The sequence below is a fragment of the Varanus komodoensis genome, unplaced genomic scaffold (assembly GCF_004798865.1).
Source record: "Varanus komodoensis strain SLA01 unplaced genomic scaffold, ASM479886v1 scaffold9, whole genome shotgun sequence".
Classification (NCBI taxonomy): domain Eukaryota; kingdom Metazoa; phylum Chordata; class Lepidosauria; order Squamata; family Varanidae; genus Varanus; species Varanus komodoensis.
In genome coordinates, this window is record NW_025336598.1 from 27,776,959 (window position 1) to 27,794,358 (window position 17,400).

The 17,400-nt window shown below is 39.1% G+C and overlaps 1 protein-coding gene across 3 annotated transcripts in view; it reads right to left on the reverse strand.

Moving 5' to 3' along the window:
• DYNC1I2 (dynein cytoplasmic 1 intermediate chain 2) overlaps positions 1 to 17,079 on the reverse strand; it is a 39,761-nt gene extending 22,682 nt beyond the window's left edge. The window contains exons 1-4 of one of the 3 annotated variants that reach the window (XM_044418388.1): positions 16,921 to 17,079; positions 14,184 to 14,301; positions 8,652 to 8,766; positions 4,379 to 4,469 (exon numbers count right to left, since the gene is read on the reverse strand). In XM_044418388.1, coding sequence (XP_044274323.1) covers positions 4,379 to 4,469; positions 8,652 to 8,766; positions 14,184 to 14,291 — 314 coding nt within the window. In that variant the 5' untranslated portion in view covers positions 14,292 to 14,301; positions 16,921 to 17,079. Of the gene's footprint in view, positions 1 to 4,378; positions 4,470 to 8,651; positions 8,767 to 14,183; positions 14,302 to 16,108; positions 16,477 to 16,920 lie in introns of those variants that run through there. The other 2 variants (XM_044418390.1, XM_044418389.1) reach the window with 2 other exon arrangements.
• Between the last annotated feature and the right edge of the window lie 321 nt (positions 17,080 to 17,400).

Below are 17,400 nucleotides of genomic sequence, written 5' to 3' on the forward strand. Positions count from 1 at the left end.
TATGCTGACAAGAGCTGATGTGAGCTGTAGGCCAAAATATCTGGAGGGTCATGCATTACACAAACGGCATTCTACCCAAACGGCATTCTAGCCATTACCATAAATGTTTCGTTTCCATTAACTCCACTGTAAACAATTAAGCCAACCTCGATCTATTCACTGGAAGAGGCAGTTAGGAACCAGCGTTACACCCTTTTTTGCCAATTTTCCTGGACAACCTGACAACTGTTACTGCCAGTGCAGGTTTACTCAACCTGCAAAGCTGCCTTCTATTCAGTCTTTCCTGAAGGAAAGGCTGGATTGATGTGGGAGAGGTGTGTACCCTTGGATGCCACTTCTCAAAAGGTACACAGAGCTCCTTTGTGTTGTAATGCGCAACACTCCATTTCCCAGGCATCCTGCTCCAAAGGAAAGGCTAATTGGCAGTGGAGCACTGCTGGCTATCTGCTGTCCCAAATGCCTTTGAGAAGCAATGCTCCCCAAACTGGCCTTTGCTGCTACAACACAATCCCTCGCTCCCGCTCTAAATTTAGATGCATAAGTGCTTCAATGATCCCTTTCAGCCCTGCAGCTCTGAAGACAGGCCACTCTTCACACTGGCTTGAGAATGACACCACAGACACCATGGCGAGTCTATTGCTTGAAGCCTGCAAGGAGCAATCATGTCAACTTCCAAGGTGAGTTCAGAATTCTAAAGTCAAGTAATAGAAAAACTTGATACATCAGCTGAAAACTATTCATGGGCAGCTTAGGATTCTACATGATCTACAAGCTTGAGGGCAGACTGTTCTATTAGATCTCTCCATGATAGAGCTATGCTCAAAGACTCCCTGGGACCACAGATCATCATCTTCACATTTGGTACAAAACACCTAATTGGCTTATGATCTGCCAGACAAAACTAGCTTTAACAACACTACTGGTTTCTACCAATTTATTTAACACAGAACAGACGTACACCATTAATTGAATGTATGTAATGTTTGCACAATCAAGAAATGAAAAGAAGCCACAGTGGATTCTTTCTCTCTCCTCACAACCCATGCCAGTTCTGGGTCACCTCATTTCCATAATTATCTGTACCAAGCACAGGCTGTTTTGTTGCCCAAAACTAGCAAAGATGGTTGGCAGCAGTGACTTCTAAACCACCCCAGGACCATAGAACAAGCCATGAGTTTGGGCAGATTATAGCTATATCTTACTATTGATATTATTCATTGTATTATATATTGCATTATTATATTATTGCATTAAGGCTTGTTTTGATTTTGTATTGCTTACAGTTAAATATTGTATTACCTGATTGTATTGCTCTACTCTATTATTGTATTTTTATAGAATATGTATTTTTTGTTCTACTGCAAACTGCCCAGAGAGCCTTATGGGCTATGGGGTGGCATATAAATGTATGAAATGAATGAATGAGTTGCACAGTGGTTTGGAAGCCCCACCCACATTTTGTTGGGTTTGTACAACCTGGCGACCTGTGCCTAGTGGGGGTAATTTTGGCAATGAACTGGCATGTAACAAGAATGCATGTAGTGGAAAAACAACTGTTGTGGCATCTAATCCTTCCGCAAGCATGCAAACCCAGCCTATAGGATTTTATACTTAATAAAGAGCGTACACCTAACTTCTGTACCAGGTAAATTGGTAGAAATCACTATCACAGCTAGTACTGTCTGTCAGGCATAGTTTCCCAAATCAGTCACATCCCTTCAGACTCGTTAAGAAGTCTAGTTTTACGGAAAAGCTGCACATTTTTGTTAGTAATATCCTAACTATTACACTAGTAATTTCACATCCTCAAAAAAAAAAGCAAAAACAAAAAATAGTGAAGAAACAATTGCACTATAAAGACTCATTGATTTGTCGTTTATCTAATGCTTCATTGTTATCCAACGTAGTTTCTCAGATTCATACTTAAACTACTGTAAACAATTTTATCTGTTAACTTTTTCTTTCCTTCACTAGTACTTTCTTATCTAAAGGTGCCATCATCTTACCAGCAGGTTTCCTGGACCTGATATCTATCAACAAATGTGTCTTAGTCATTTTTATGCCTTTAGCATTATGTTCCTCAAATTCCTTGTTTGCTTGCCATATTGACATGAATGTTTTGAAAAATGTGTACTTTTCTGTTTTTGCTTGCTTAACAAAACATCTACTTTTACAAGGAAACTTTTTTGCCCTTTATGACTTTCTTGAATCTGCTATTTAAATGTCCTGGCATCCATTTAGACTAATGTTGATCATGAAAGCTAACTTAGTAAAGCAACTGTTCCATCCGGTACCACTTTTCTGGCTCCTCCATTGCTGGGTTTATATGAGTTTCAGGACTGAGACAGTCACTGTAAGCATGCACTATATATCTCCTACCTTATAGCACTACACTTTTTCTTATTTTATTGTGAAATGCAAAACTCAATGCTGTTTCATGGAATTTAGTCAGATATACAATAATTTTTCTTTTCTAAAACAGTCACAAGTCAATTACCATACCAGGGCTAATTTTCTTCTTATGATATGTGCATGACTGTATCCAGCCAAATACCCATGTTAAATTAGGATTGCCTATGATTGCATAAGTCCTAGGTACTGACATAAACCTTTGTCTTACTGCTGAATGATAAGGAGAAAAATATCTAGTGAAGACCATCTTATTTCAGCTTAATACTCACAGCCTGTTCACATGTAATGACAAACCATGTCCAACTGTGGATGAGTTGGAGAGAGCAGGTGTGCTGCCACTTCTGCTCCTGCTCAAGAACCTACTCTTTCATATGTTGCTGAGCATGACATGTTAAGTGTGACAACCTGGACTGAAAGGTTGTTTGGGAGCTAATGACACAATTAACCTAACAATCAACCATGGGTTAATTGCTGAGTTGATTAGCCTCTAAGCAATGCACTGGTCCACCTTGAGACATCACACTCAATCTACAAATGAGCCAATACGCGACTGAGTAAAAGCAATAGTGTTGGGCACACCTGCTTTTTCCCACTAGCACACCAGAACCCAGGGGTTGTCATTTTATGTAAACAAGGTCTGTACATCCCATGTACACAGCTTAGCCAAGAAAGTCAATCTTATGAACTGTATGTACCAACAATACAAATTTTTAGGAAGTGACAGGACTCTCCAGTGGATAATTCACCACCCAAATACAGGCTACTTAACCTCACATCATTGGGGAACATGACATTAGCTTGCAATTGAGCTTGCAATTCAGCTGTTGGGTGATATAGAAATACAATAAAATAAATAAATAGGGTCAAATACATAAGACCATGTACAACAATTGAGATTTAGCAGTCCTGAAGTAAAACACGTGAACATTAGTAGAGGTATGAAAGTCTGGGGGAGAATCCCTGGAAAAAATGGGAGGGAAGGAAGAACCAGATTTTAAAAACAAACAAAAAGGCCTTCCTCCCCTTCTGCCCAGGGATTTTCAGAAAGTTTTAGAATTCCCCGTGCTCTGCTTCTTTTCCCCAAGTCTTTACATTTTCATTGCTCAGAGATATGAGTGAGAATATAGGAACAGTTTAAAACAAGAGACAATAAAGAGATAAGGATTCACCAACTATACACAAAAATTACAGCAAGTTTTGAATAAGACCAATTCTGAAGGACAAATTGATATAGCCAGAGTTAAAGCTGATTGAGTAAACCACTAAAGCTCCTGTCCCTTCCCCCCACCCCTGGTGGTGCAATTGATAGATCTGCCAATCACCAAAGCACAACAACATCTGCTTGATATAAAACCAAGTACAAGGGTATTTTAAGACATAATATAATATGTATAAAATATGCAGATTTGATGGCAGTATACATTACTTATTTTCCCTCTAGAAGTGAAGACAGAAATCTAAATTAACATATTGTTCAAATTAGCTTCAATCGAAAATGCAACATTAGACAAACTTCAGCAGGTAAGCTATGTGAATCATCAAACTACAGTAGGTTACAAACTGTACTGCATCCTCTTTGGTTTATGCACACTAATCATTAAATGGAACTGGACACCTGAATGCTTCCAATTCCCCTATACACTCCTCCCTCTACAATTCAGGGTTTCAGGCAGGGAGTTTAGTAACATTCAAAGTAAATTCTTGCCTGAAGCCATGGACTGGAGAAAAGCAAAGCTAGGCAGGCAAACAAAATGTGTACCGGACTCCTGTTTTGGATACTGAGCAGAGCACTTGGGGGTGGGGCGGGGGGAGAAGCTGGAAGGCTCCTTGCCTTCTATAACATCCTAAAAGATTGTGGCATAACGTGCAAGAGGCAATACTTTTTTGGTTATGCAACAGCTGTCTTAATACTGTATATTATCAAGACCACAACATATTCAATACGGAAGTATTTCGGAAAGCATACCTAGAACCAGCAGCGCCATCACCGGAATCCTGGCTCCCAGCCTCACTTGGTGTGCTCACAGATTTTGAGGATGGTGACATAGGAGGGGGGACTAAATAGTGAAACAGACAGGTATCCGCTGTTACTAGTCGTAGAGGTTGCACAGCTTAGGATGTTTCCAAATTAATTTAACATGGAAGCATTAGAAAAGTGATGGTAAACAAAAATAAACAAAGAAAATGGATGAAAATGAACAATAGAAAAAAAGGGGAAAAGACAATGTTAACATATCATGCTGGAGATTCATGCACGTTTGGCATTTAATGCATTTGGGGGTTATATAAATAAAAGTATAAGTTATACAAAATGCTGGGAAATAAAGAAGAATCTACTACAATTTCTTAGTACTATGCTAACAAACTATCTCCCCAGAAATTAAAAAAGTCATTAAAATATACAGTGAGCTACAGCCAGACTTCCCATGAGTGGAAGTCCACTCACAGGAAGCTCCTGCTGTAATAGGAGGATGCGGGAAGTAATTTTTCATATATAATGAATGTGATTTTGCAATAGCTTTTAACTCCAATGATTGTTGGGGTGGAGGAGGCAAGTAGTAAGCCCCAATAGATTTATAAAAATAACTTCTTAATAAAAATAGATTGTTGATTCTGTTCAGCTAAGCCACAATTTATGAGGTGGAACATTTATTAAAAAAAACAAAACCCTACAAATTTCTTTAAAGGGTAATTTGTTTCACTAGAATGAAAAATGAAAAGTGGCAGCACTCAGCCTAAAACACTTTTTCTTCCTCTGCTCAACTACACTTCCACCAATTAAAGCAGCACAGTGATACAGTATCAATGTACCAATTCGTTTTATGGAAAACTGCATTTCTCATTGCAAAACATTCCTACAGTAAATAGTTTTTCTTCATCAGAGTTCCTATATATAGAACTCCACTCCTGGGATGCTTTCACTGAAGACAGAGGGAAAAGGGGTTTCTTCCTTCACTCTATAGCCTACTGAAAAGCTGCTTTGGAAGATTGGGGAGCCCTATAGCATGGAAGTTGGTACTGAGGAAGTGGGAATTAAATAAAATAGGCTCTCCCTGCCTCTAGCAGGAGCCTTGGCTGCATCCCAGTCCCTTCTGTGAATGAAATGCTCATCCATTTAAATAAAGGACACTCTGGATCTAAACCATGGTTAAAGTAGTAGGAACAAGATGCAACTGAATTCATGAACAGATGTTCTGACCTATACAAAGGAACTGTTCTAATTGGAAATATAACTTCTAAATATAAGTAATATTTCCAGAAAGAGAATGAATTCTCTTTGTCATTAATATGAAGGTTTGAAAAATGGCATGCCTTGTCAAGAACCACTGTTCAGTATTTTCAGTATATTAAGATATAAGTTTAAGCTATTGGAAAGTATATTTACACAAACATTTATTCTACCACAGCCCTAAAAGAACTGGGAAAGCTGAAAGTGGATTTTCAATGTATTGTTATTCAATGTTACCAAATAATCTGAAATAATAAAGTATTGGATACTAATTATTTGATGATTTTAAAAAAGACATTTTATTTATGCTGTACAAAGTTCTTTGTTACAATTTTAACTGATTACTACTGCCATCTGTTGGTTGGTTAACAACAGGAAGAATTAGTCTTCACATACTGCAGCAGTCTTCTTGTCAGATTAAATAAGCTTTACACTGTGAAGCACTTAACAGGAAGTAAATCCCTTTCAATTCAGTGGGACATAGACCAGGGTGAACACAGGTAGAATCTCAATGCAGCAGATGAACTACTATATTACTTCACACTTCAGGAATATTATATTTCAATTCCTCCCCCACCCCCAGCAATGCAGAAAGTTCCTTGGTGTTCATCCCACTCCTTTCAGCAATTCTCCTTTAAGCATAGGAACTATTAAAAATGTGATCACCCAATGTGATATAAAGTAGTATAATCTTCAAAAACAACAGAATGGGACTGTTAAGCAGAACTAATCTTGCTTTAGCTGGGTTAGCATATGTTTAATAAAATCAGTGTTAAGTTTTTCTAAGAACTAATTGGGTTTTGTTAAATCAAATGGTAAAAAAATAGTTCTATACTATGAAATTCTTTGTAAAACTGAGAATTCTTCTCACTAATACACATCATAGTAAATGTTTTTCTGTGAAACTAACTCTGTTCCCAAAGAGCATGGGAGCTCCATGTACACACTACATACCCATATGCACAGGAATATATCTTGTTCTAATCATGGAAGCCAAGCAAGGTTGGGCCTGGGTCAAATCTGGATGGGTGACTCAAATATCGTGAGCCATCCAGAGAACTTTGGCTACAGGCAGTACGGAAATGTTGTAATCATAATATTATGATGAATGAATGTAGCTCACATTAAGGAGGATAAGGACTTTTGCATGCACAGACGTCTCATGTGCTCATGGAGCTCATGTGTGTACATGGAACACTAGATCAGATAGCCACACTGAATCACCCACCGAAAACGTTTTAAAGAACTTTGTTTCTGACATTTAGAGCAACATGCAGTGCTGCAACTGTACCTCCACTGAGTACTAGTGCCTGCAGGATGCACCCCAGGACAACAGGAAGTTACTACCACCTACAGCCGTCCCCAGAATGAGTCAAAATGCTTGTTTTTAGAAAGGGATGTGCCAGCAGTGTTCCCTTCAGCTAAATCTGTGGGCATGCTCTATTCCAAAAGCAGCATTTTGGCTCGTTTCTGGTTGCTTTAGGCAGTGCTAGCCTCCTGCTGGTATATAGGCAATGTTGGACACTGTCCAGAGGCTGCAATCCCATGCATAACTACTTGCAAATAAGACTCACTGAACAATATAGGACTTATATCTGAGTAAAGATGCACGAAATGGTGCTGCTAGCTATGCTGTGCTAAACATGATATCCTCAGCTGCTCCTGCAGAGGATGAGGCCATTCCTACTGAACCACTTGAAACCGGTCCCGGAACGCAGGAATTTCAGGAGCGTTCTCCTACAAAGTACAAACAACTGCCATTTGGGGGATGGGGAAATCTCCCTGAAAGCAGACAGAAGAACCTACCTACTTACAATGGTTCTTTCTATAGGGGCCAGAATGTTAACCTTTTTGAAAACTTTCCTCAATTATCCTAACCCGAGAACTCAGTGGGAAATGAAAAGCAGAACTGCCCACAATCTAATTACATTGGAGCTGAAACTGCAGTCAATTTACTCCAGGTATTTTTCTCCAATCAGTGATTTCATCTATTATCAGTAGCTCCACAGCTCTTATACTAAAAAAGTAATGCAGTTTTATTTTTGGTTAAAAGTCTGGCTACTGAATTCTATCTATGTTTTTACATTTCAATATATTCTCCTTAACAATCCCATGGATATTTTCAAGTAGTCATAATGGTAAACAATGGTAAACGAGTTTCAACATTTCTACTATTGCACTAAAAATGCATGGCTTTTACTAGTTAAGAAACTGGTTCATTTTAAAAGAAGAGGAAAAAGTAGCTGCATATGTAGACTCTCAGGAAGTTTCTTGCAATGTTGCAATGCCACCTTGTGGCAACATTTTCACTCTCTTTCTAGGTTTACAGATACCTTGCAAGAAACTATTAAAATTTTAATCACTGTTCATTTAAAAGGAAGTTGCTAGATATGTGTGGGAAATAACTGTCCTTAAAAGTATTATGGTATTTGTAAGCTTGGAGTTTCAGCTGCAAATATAGTCAATTGATGAAAATACACTTATTTGCACTTGCTAGTTTAAAGTGTTTTTCAATACCATAAGAAATATTCAAGGAATAGCAAAGATGTTGGCTTTAATCTACAGTTTCCACAAGCAGAACTCCACCTGCAGGACACTCCCTCTTTTGTGAATGGAAGGCACTATTCTGAATCTAAGCAGTTAATAATGAATAGCAATGGGTCTTGCTATTCTCTTGTGATTATTCACTGAATGAATGTGCATTTGTCTGCTTTCATATTACTTTAATATCCTAGATACTTGAGTCATTTAGTTTTATAAAGGTATAGTCCTAAAACTCTGAGTTAATGATGCCTATGGGGTAATAGTAAGAGCTCCATTATATCTGTGTATGGTATACTCAAGATCTGACATAGCAGGGAGTGCTGAGAGGCTTCACAAGGTAAGTTGTGGCAGTCATGAACATACAACAGATACATGCATGAGTGAACAACTCAACTTTCATGCTAATATTAGTGCCACAATTGGTAGGAGGGACATTTGCACAATCTATTTTCTTCACAATTCTTACCCATAGGTGCTTCTGGTGTTAAACCCATGCTTTGAAGCAAGGCTTCAGCCTCTCGTCTCTTCTTTTCAAGGTCAGACTCATCTTGCACAGGAAGAGCTTCTTTCTTCTGATCAGTCTAGATATTTTTTTAAATGACAAAATTAATGATACTGAACATTTTCATGCACACAATTTGCCTTATTTAAGATATATTCCTATGCATGTCAAGACAGAAAAAAGGCATTCATGTTCCAGCATGCCCCAGCCAGCCATGTTGGAAGTTGGAGATCTTTGTACTGCCTTAGGATGTATAGGATTGAGCCTCTAAAGAAAAACAGACTACTTCATTTCATAGAAATGGTGATAAAGATAAGAAATCCATATCTATTTCACTAAGAGTCTTATCTTGTGGGCTGCTTAGCACAATAGCCTTGCAAAGGGCTAGTCAGGTGGGAGAAAGAAGAGCAGGCAGAATTATTTGTGCCTATTCTGGTCATTTCTTTGTCTCCATATAGGGCAAGAGGTTTGAAGGGTGTGACTCAAATTTGGGTAGATGTTTCTACAATAGAATTTGGGTAGCTGTTTCTACAATACAGGCAGGTGATTTGTGGCAATCCAAATGTTTTCATATACACAACCCCCAGCAGCCCTAGCCTGGAAAGCCAATGGTGCGAGATGATGAGAACTGTTAAGTCAAAACTGTGGAAGGCCACAGGTTGTCCACCCCTCTTCTACAGGAATAAACTTTAATTTATTTAAAGTTTAATCAGCCAAAAAGCAAAATGCAGCTTTTACTAACTCCCCCTAGATCTACTTGCTTAAATTCTGGCAGTGGTACTAAGAATGGGAACCCAATTTGCACCAGTGATTTTGTGCAACAACATCTGCTCAAAATTTTCCACTTAGTTCTTTACTGTACATGAATTATAAATGAATGCATTTAAGAATAAGAATTCACCATCCTAATTAATACATAATGAAAAATGAACTGGCAGTATGCTGATGAACTAGGAAAAAGAAAAAAAGCACAAGTTTGTACATAGATAAAGAGAAGAACCTCCCTAGGCAAACATGACTAATAGCTTCTATAAAACTGTTAAGAGCTGATTTTACCCCTATATTTTACTCCCTATAAGTGAAGACAAAAAATAAAAAATGAATCTTTAAATATATTAAAACAGGAAACCAGCTAGAAGGGCAGTTGGATCACTGGGTAAGAGAGTTATGTAAGTGAAAGTGAGATTATAGAAAAGCTGGATGAATTCTTTGCATTTGTCTCCTATATGGAGGAGGAAAGGTAGGCATTCTTTCTTTGAGGAAAGGATCTGGAGAAAAGAGGCAAATAGTGACATCAGATATAACTCTGGCCTTCTTGACAGATTAAAAATTAACAAATCATCAGGGGCAGATGGTTTCCATCCAAGATTTCTTAGAAATTCAAACTGAAATTGCTGAGTTCTAACAAAAACGTGTCCCTTCTTGTTCAGATCAGCCTCTGTACCAGAGGACTGGAAAATAGCCAATGCAGCACCAATTTTATTTAAAGGGATCTGGGGAGGATCTAGAAAATCACAGACAAATTAATTTTATGCCTGTTCCATGTACACTGATGGTTCCTTTCGAACTGGATGAATGGATAATAAAATGCCAAATCTAGTTCAATGTAAAATGATGGACACTTCAGTAGGAAATCCTAACCACATAATGCTGGTGTCAGAGCTAACAAGAACTGAGTAGCAAAGAGATCATGAGGTCACAGGGGATAGCTCAATGAAACATGGATGCAGCATGCTGCAACTGTGAAAATGTCACCTTCTCGGAATTATTAGGAAAGGAATACAAATGAAAATTGCCAGTATCAAAATACATTTCTACAAACCAAGCTATGGTTTCACCACACTTAGAATATTGTGTATGGTCCTGGCTACTTGAGACTTCCATAGGAGGTGGTATATAAATGGATATTTATATAAAGGGTGTTTTATAAAGTACGCAGTTTTTGAATTGTGTGGTATTTTTTTATTGGAAGATTGTCAGCACTGTTCCTATCATTTTCGTTATCTATTATTACTCCAACTAGAAGACCATTTGTCGTTTCTCCATTTAGTAGCCATGGAGCGGTTCAGTATCAAGCAACACATTCTTATTGTGAAAACTCATTACAAAAATGGGGAGTGCTACGCAGAGACTGTCCGTAAACTTCACGTGATCTTTGGATGTGACAATGCCCCTACCGCAACAACAGTTTTGAGGTTAGTACAGAAATTCGAAGAATCTGGGTCAGATGCAACCAGAAAATCGCCTGGTCAAAACCATATGGGTAATTGGCAAAATCAATGGGGACGTCTGCGAAAGAATTATCATTAATTTCAATGATCGGATGACTGCCTGCAGAGAAAGTGGAGGTGGACATACGCTTGATATCATTTTTCATTATTAAATCGAAGTATACATTGAATGAAATTAAATAAAAATTCTGAATTTTGCTTCGATTTTGGTGGATTTATTGCATTTTTAAAAACTGCGTACTTTATGAAACACCCTGAATATATAAAAAAATGATACTCTATTGTTAGAAAAGGGACATGAAAGGTCAATCAAAATGATCCAGAGTCTGGAACATTTCCCTGTAAGAAATTGCTGTAACATGTGGATTTCTTATTTTTAAGGGGGGAATGTGTTACAAATCAATAAAACTATGCAGGTTGTGAAGAGAGCAGAAAGAGGTAAGTTTGCCTTCCTTTCATATAAAACTAGAACCCATGGTTAACCAATGGAGAAGAATGGAGATTCAGGACAGACAAAATGAAGAGCTTCTTCACAGTGCAGAATTAAATTATGGATTTAACCCATAGAAGATGCAGTGATGGCTACCAATTTCAATGGCCTAAAAAAATAAAAAGACACATTCATGAAGAATGCGACCAATGGCAACAATTCATAATGACAATTTACTATGTCCAAAATTAGCATAATCACCAGCTGTTGAGAAACAACAGCAAGAAAAGTATCTTGCCTTCACATCCTCCTTCAGGCTTCTCATAAATATCTGACTGGCCACTGTAGGAAACAGGATGCTGGATTAGGTAGGCCTTTGGTCTGATCCAGCAAGGCTCTCCGAACTCTCAAATAAAGCCAGACTCACAAATAAATGTAGAATCCCATTGGGAAAAAGGATCTAAGTACACCTATCCCATGACAAATACTGCTCTCTGCACATGAATTACAGGAGCTACAGTGGTATGGGAGGAATGATAGTTCTACACAGCGAAATGGCTACCCATTTAAACCAAGTACACAGAGCATCAAATTGGTTCATTAACTCCAACTACTCCAACTCAACAGCTTTACATTCTGCCTACCTCTGAACTCTTTTCAGCATGCCAACACTGGCAATCCTAAAATCAGCAGGAGACAAATAATTTGAGACAATTTCTCAAATATCCCTACCAGTGATTTCTGAATTTTGGAAGGACCATACAAAGTGCTCACTCCTTCTGCCTTAGCTTTCCATCAATGAAATACATGTTAATCAATAATTTTAGGATTTCATTATGAACTTTCTCCTGCAAGGTATTCATAAAATACTAGAAATCCATAGAATTTTGTATTTACCCAAACAACATCAAAGCCTACTAGTTCAAATGACCCATCAGAAAGCAAACAATTATTTTTTCTGTAATCACAGATAGTTCACTATATTAAAAGATACCTGCTAATTGTACAGTATTTGTACACTGAAATTATTTACAAAAGACGTGGTTCATCAAAGCTTATTATCACAATATCTTAAACGCTTTGCTGAAGTTGAGACCAAGATTCATACCTCTTGTTTCTGAAAAGCTTGCATATCATCCCCACCAATTGTGCACGTAAGGGATGTTTACAAGTGTGTACAAAAAAAATTCCAATTTTGGTCCCAATATATTAAAACTCACTAAAGCAGCTGAATAAGGGTCAGAACACAGATAAAGGAGCAGTGCATATTTATTTTATGTACTACATTTATATCCCAGCTTTCCTCCACATATTCTTTACAGTGGCATATGTTCAGTCTCCCCTTCTTAACCTATCTTTCAGGGTTACTGCAAGAACAGAAGTGATTGGCTCAGGGGTAGCCAATAAACAGCATTGCTGAGCAAGGAATCTGGAACTAGACCTCCCTGAGTCTAGCCAAACGTGCCCACAATTTACGCCACACTTTCATTCCACTAGTCAAACAAAAATCTCAAGTACAATTTTTCTTATAAGGCTTTGCTAAGCCAAACAAAAAAACATGACTACAATGGTTTTAAAGTACAGTAAAAACTTATATTTTGAATTTTATCTGATTTGTTGTGCCCAATGGGTATAACATTTATGGGAGTTGTTTGTCATGTTTTTCTTCAAATTCCTAATGTTACTATTTTCTTTCAGCAAGGAGAGCATCCTGCTACACACAGCCAACAACACTGGTATAGAAAAAGTATAGGGAATATATACAACAATTGAGCACTATTTTCTTTGGGCTATGTTGGTATCCGAGAATGCATATATGCTGGCACATCCACACCACAACACTTAACAGGCCTAGGGCAAGCCTTTTTAGCTATGTCTCTCTAAAATTACTTTGAAAAAAGAGGAGCCACATTGGGGGATCGCTTGTACAGGAAGTGTGGAGGGGTCTTAATTGAGCAGTGAAAGAGTGTCACTCCCTCATCTAGAGGACATCCAGCTGAGCCTTCATTACTGCACCCGTGAGCAGTATGTGAATAGGTTATTTACCAGGAAAACATCAATGAAGCCATGGCAGCTTACCTTGATGTGCAAACTGATTTATTGACTTGGATTGCAAGATTATCACAACCCACTATGAGTTGTTAACCATAAAGCTTCTCATGTTGTCCAAACACAGCAAGGGTAGCTTGCTGGGGTAGATTACAATAACTCTGCAACAGTCCATGGGTTCTGGGTACTTTTTTACCAACCTTGCTGGTTTTGGACAACATGTGAAGCCACATCTTAATGAGGGTAGTTATGGAACTCAACCTGCAGTTATGGAAACCAGGTCACAGTCTTAAGCCAAGGTTTGCTATTGGCTTTTGGCTCTGGCTTGCCTGGGAAAAATACAAGCTTGTGTTCCTGATTCAGATGTCACAATACAACTCTAGGCAGAGCATGAACAATTTGTTCAGCTGCTCCCGCTTGCAGGGCGAGCCAAGTGGGAGCAGTCAGGAATAAGCACAATGCTCACTAATGAGACACCAGGATTCTCCAGATCCCTGACACACCATTGCATTGTGTGCAGTCACTAAATGCATGCAGTCCAGAAATATGATGGCTTGGAGAGAGAAGGAAGGAAGGAAGGCAGGCAGGCAGGCAGGGAAATGAAAGGTTTTCTACCTTTTCCCCATAGACTTTACATCAAATTAATTCTTTAAGATTACATGGAGCAATGTATCTTCTTTTAAATAAAAGATATCTAATTGTTTTTTAAACCTATCACTATTTGTCTATATTAACTATTCAAATAAGGAAATAATCTTCTAGCAATTGAATTTAAAAAGTTCTTACTTCCTTTTTCTTTCGCTCTTCCTCTTTTCTCTTCTTTTCCTCTCTGATTTGAGCAAGACGTTGTTTTTTACGTTCCAATTCTGCCTTCAGCTCACTTTTATCAGACATGATTAGAATCCTGCAAAAAGACACTGATTATATGCAAACTTATCTAAACACAAGTGAAAGGTCCTTATGTAAATATATCACAAAATATAACTTCTTGGCATAGATAATTGTACAATTCTATGAAAGACTAGAATGGACCTTAACATTATGCATTTCCCCCAGAGTATCAGGTACCAAATTTCTGCTTTTCTGTTGGGTACCAGTCATGCTGTTCAAGTCTGTGGATTCTCTGCTAAAGTAAAATGGAGAGTGTTAAACTGCAACATATGCCTCTACTAAAATAGTATTCTTACAGTAGAGAAATGCAAACCTATCTCCAAGAAAAATTCTATCATAGCAAACATCTAAATATACGAGAGGACAAATTCAAAGGTATAGTTCAGCTTACTTATTGCACAAAGTTACAAGCTACAAATTCACCTCATCAGATCTAGTTGCGTGTGTGTGTGTGCACGCACATGTGTATATCCAAAAATTAGAATTAAAATTAAGCAAAATTAAGTAAAAATTAAAATTAGTTAAAAATTAAAATTAACTACTTAAAATTAAGTAGTTAAACCATATTCCATTGAATTTATCAAGATGACACTGAAAGATTCTTAAAAGATTACACTGAATTAGAAGGAATGCAAAGAATGGGCAAGTGTCAGTAAATTGCTATTCTACAAACCTACATTCAGAAATTTGAAACTGATATATGATAAACAATAAACACACTATCCCATAAACAACTGTTTTTCAAACTTAACTTCTAAAATAAGAAGTGCAGAGTTCAAGCCTGCACAGAATTACACCTGGTGCTTTGGAAGCTCCTAGTCCTAACTTTTTATTTATTTATTAATAACATTTATATGCTGTCTTTCATGTATAACATCTCAGGATGGCTTACAACATTAAAATCAGAATCCAATAAAAACAATCAATATGGCAATACAATAACACAATATATAACCAATAAAAATAAATCAAATCCAAAGCGACTGTTAAAACCATTAAAATACTAATTTTTAAAATAACACTTAATTAAAAAGGTTTTAACCTGGTGCTGAAAAGAATATAGGCTTGGCACCAGGCTGAGCCTCTATTAATGTTGCCTATATATGTGTGCAACATTAATAAAGGGAGTGAGAAATGCACTCTAAGATACACTACTTTAAGCAATTTTGAACCTAACCTTAGTTAAGCTGAGCCCTCTTTGTTTTGTTTTATTGCAGACAGTGACAACTACACTAAAACACGTAACTGTTTTAGGTTTCCCAATCTTGTCACAAAAAGCTACAATATACCTGGATCAATGCAACCCGTCCTATATATGTTTATTTAGAAGCAAATCCTTCTACTATTCAAGAATGCAAGAGTTCTCACATCCAGTCTGCCCAGGACTGCAGTTTTGCAAGCCAATCCCACGCCAAGTTAGCCACACCCACCCAAACCTACTAATAGCGATGGGTAAGCTTGGTAATCTTTGCAAGGGGATCAAAGTGTTAGAGAGGCAGAAACCTTGTGAAGTACAGTCCACTTCATCGGATGCAACATCATGCATCAGACTAAGTGGAATCTAGTTCACAAAAGGTTATGTCATAGTAAGTTTAGAGAGAGAGTACATACAAACTTTTAACATGAAGTACAACTAGATTTTCCACTTAAACTTTACAAGTAGGTAAAACCTTCTTCATCAGATACAGCACTGGATAGCTGTGATAGTCAATTATAAAGAAAAATCTTGCTGCTGTTATTTAGAATTGTATCCATAATATATATGTTGTATTAAGTAATCTGAAATAAGAAGATAACTATAAATTATGGGAACATTTTACCTTGCATAAAACCAGTCTCTGTTCCAAATGACCAAACTTAGGCAGAAGTTGCTGTTCAGTTATTTCAAACACTTTTTAGCCTCTCAAATAATTTTCTTTAAAACAGCTACCTTAATGTCTGTGGATTTGTGCCCAGGGAGATCAGAATGCTTGCAAAGAGGCTTCCTAACAGTTTTGGTCCAGCCCAGCCTTTGTCTTAAGGTTGTCCAAAATATACTGCCACAGAAAGGCGTGATAGACTGCGCCATTTGGATGTCTAATGACATTATTGCGGTCGATCAGGGGGCAAAGTGGGACTGTGGCATGTGACCATGTCTGTTTCATCTGTCCGGTCTTCACTGAGTGAGACTTTAACGTCAGCGGAGGCTGCCTATGCGCAAGCCAAGGCGTCCCTCTAACAAGTTCCGCAGTCTTCACTGTGCAGGAAGGCTTGTTGCTTTTGCTGCAATTGACTAATCACGGTTGTCCCTTGGGAAGCTAGAGGGGCATCAAGAGGGTGCAAAAGCCGCCCAAGGGCCCGCAGCTCCGCCACTCTGAGAAGAGCAGGAAGAGGCCGCGCCCGCGCCAAGGGAGCTCGGCTCCCGGGCGGTGCCCACGCACCAGCTCCCTCGCCCTCCTCCTGCCCTCGGCGGGAACGGACGGCGCTGACCAGCACCCCCTCCCCCGACGTGCCCGCCCCCCGCACACAGGCCACGCGAGCAGCGCGGAAGCCGCCGCGGGCCCGGCCGCTAAGCAGCGCCGCCCCGCTTAGCGGCCGGGCCCGGCTGAGCAAGCGGAGGGGGCAGGGGCTCGCGGCCGCCGGCGGTGCTGACCTGCCACGGGAGCTCTCCGCCGCTCAAGCTGGGGTCGCCGCAGCCCAGGCGCTGTGTCCGGAGAGGCGCCTTCACAAAAGCGGGAGGAGGGGCAGGAGACGGCGAGCGCTGCCAAGCAGATACAGGCTGCGGACGAGTCCCTCAGGGGACGGTGCAGCATCATCTGACGGAATGCGCGTGCGCGGAAGCGATCCGTGCGCCCTGCCCGGCCTGTGCGCCCAGCGATTGGAGCATGGAAATAGACGCATGCGCACGGTGAGAATGGGCCGCGGAGTCTGAGGGCAGTCGCGGGCTGTCAATGGATTTCTAGTTTCGCCAGGCGACGGGATGAAGTCGGTGTTTAGGTCCTATTTTCGGTGAAAACCAAACCAAACAAAGCAACACGGGGCAAAAAAAGAAGAAGAAAGAGAGAAACAGATCCAGGCCCTTACGTTTAAAAAATCAGCATGACCACCATTCCCAGCATGCAGTGCGGCATGT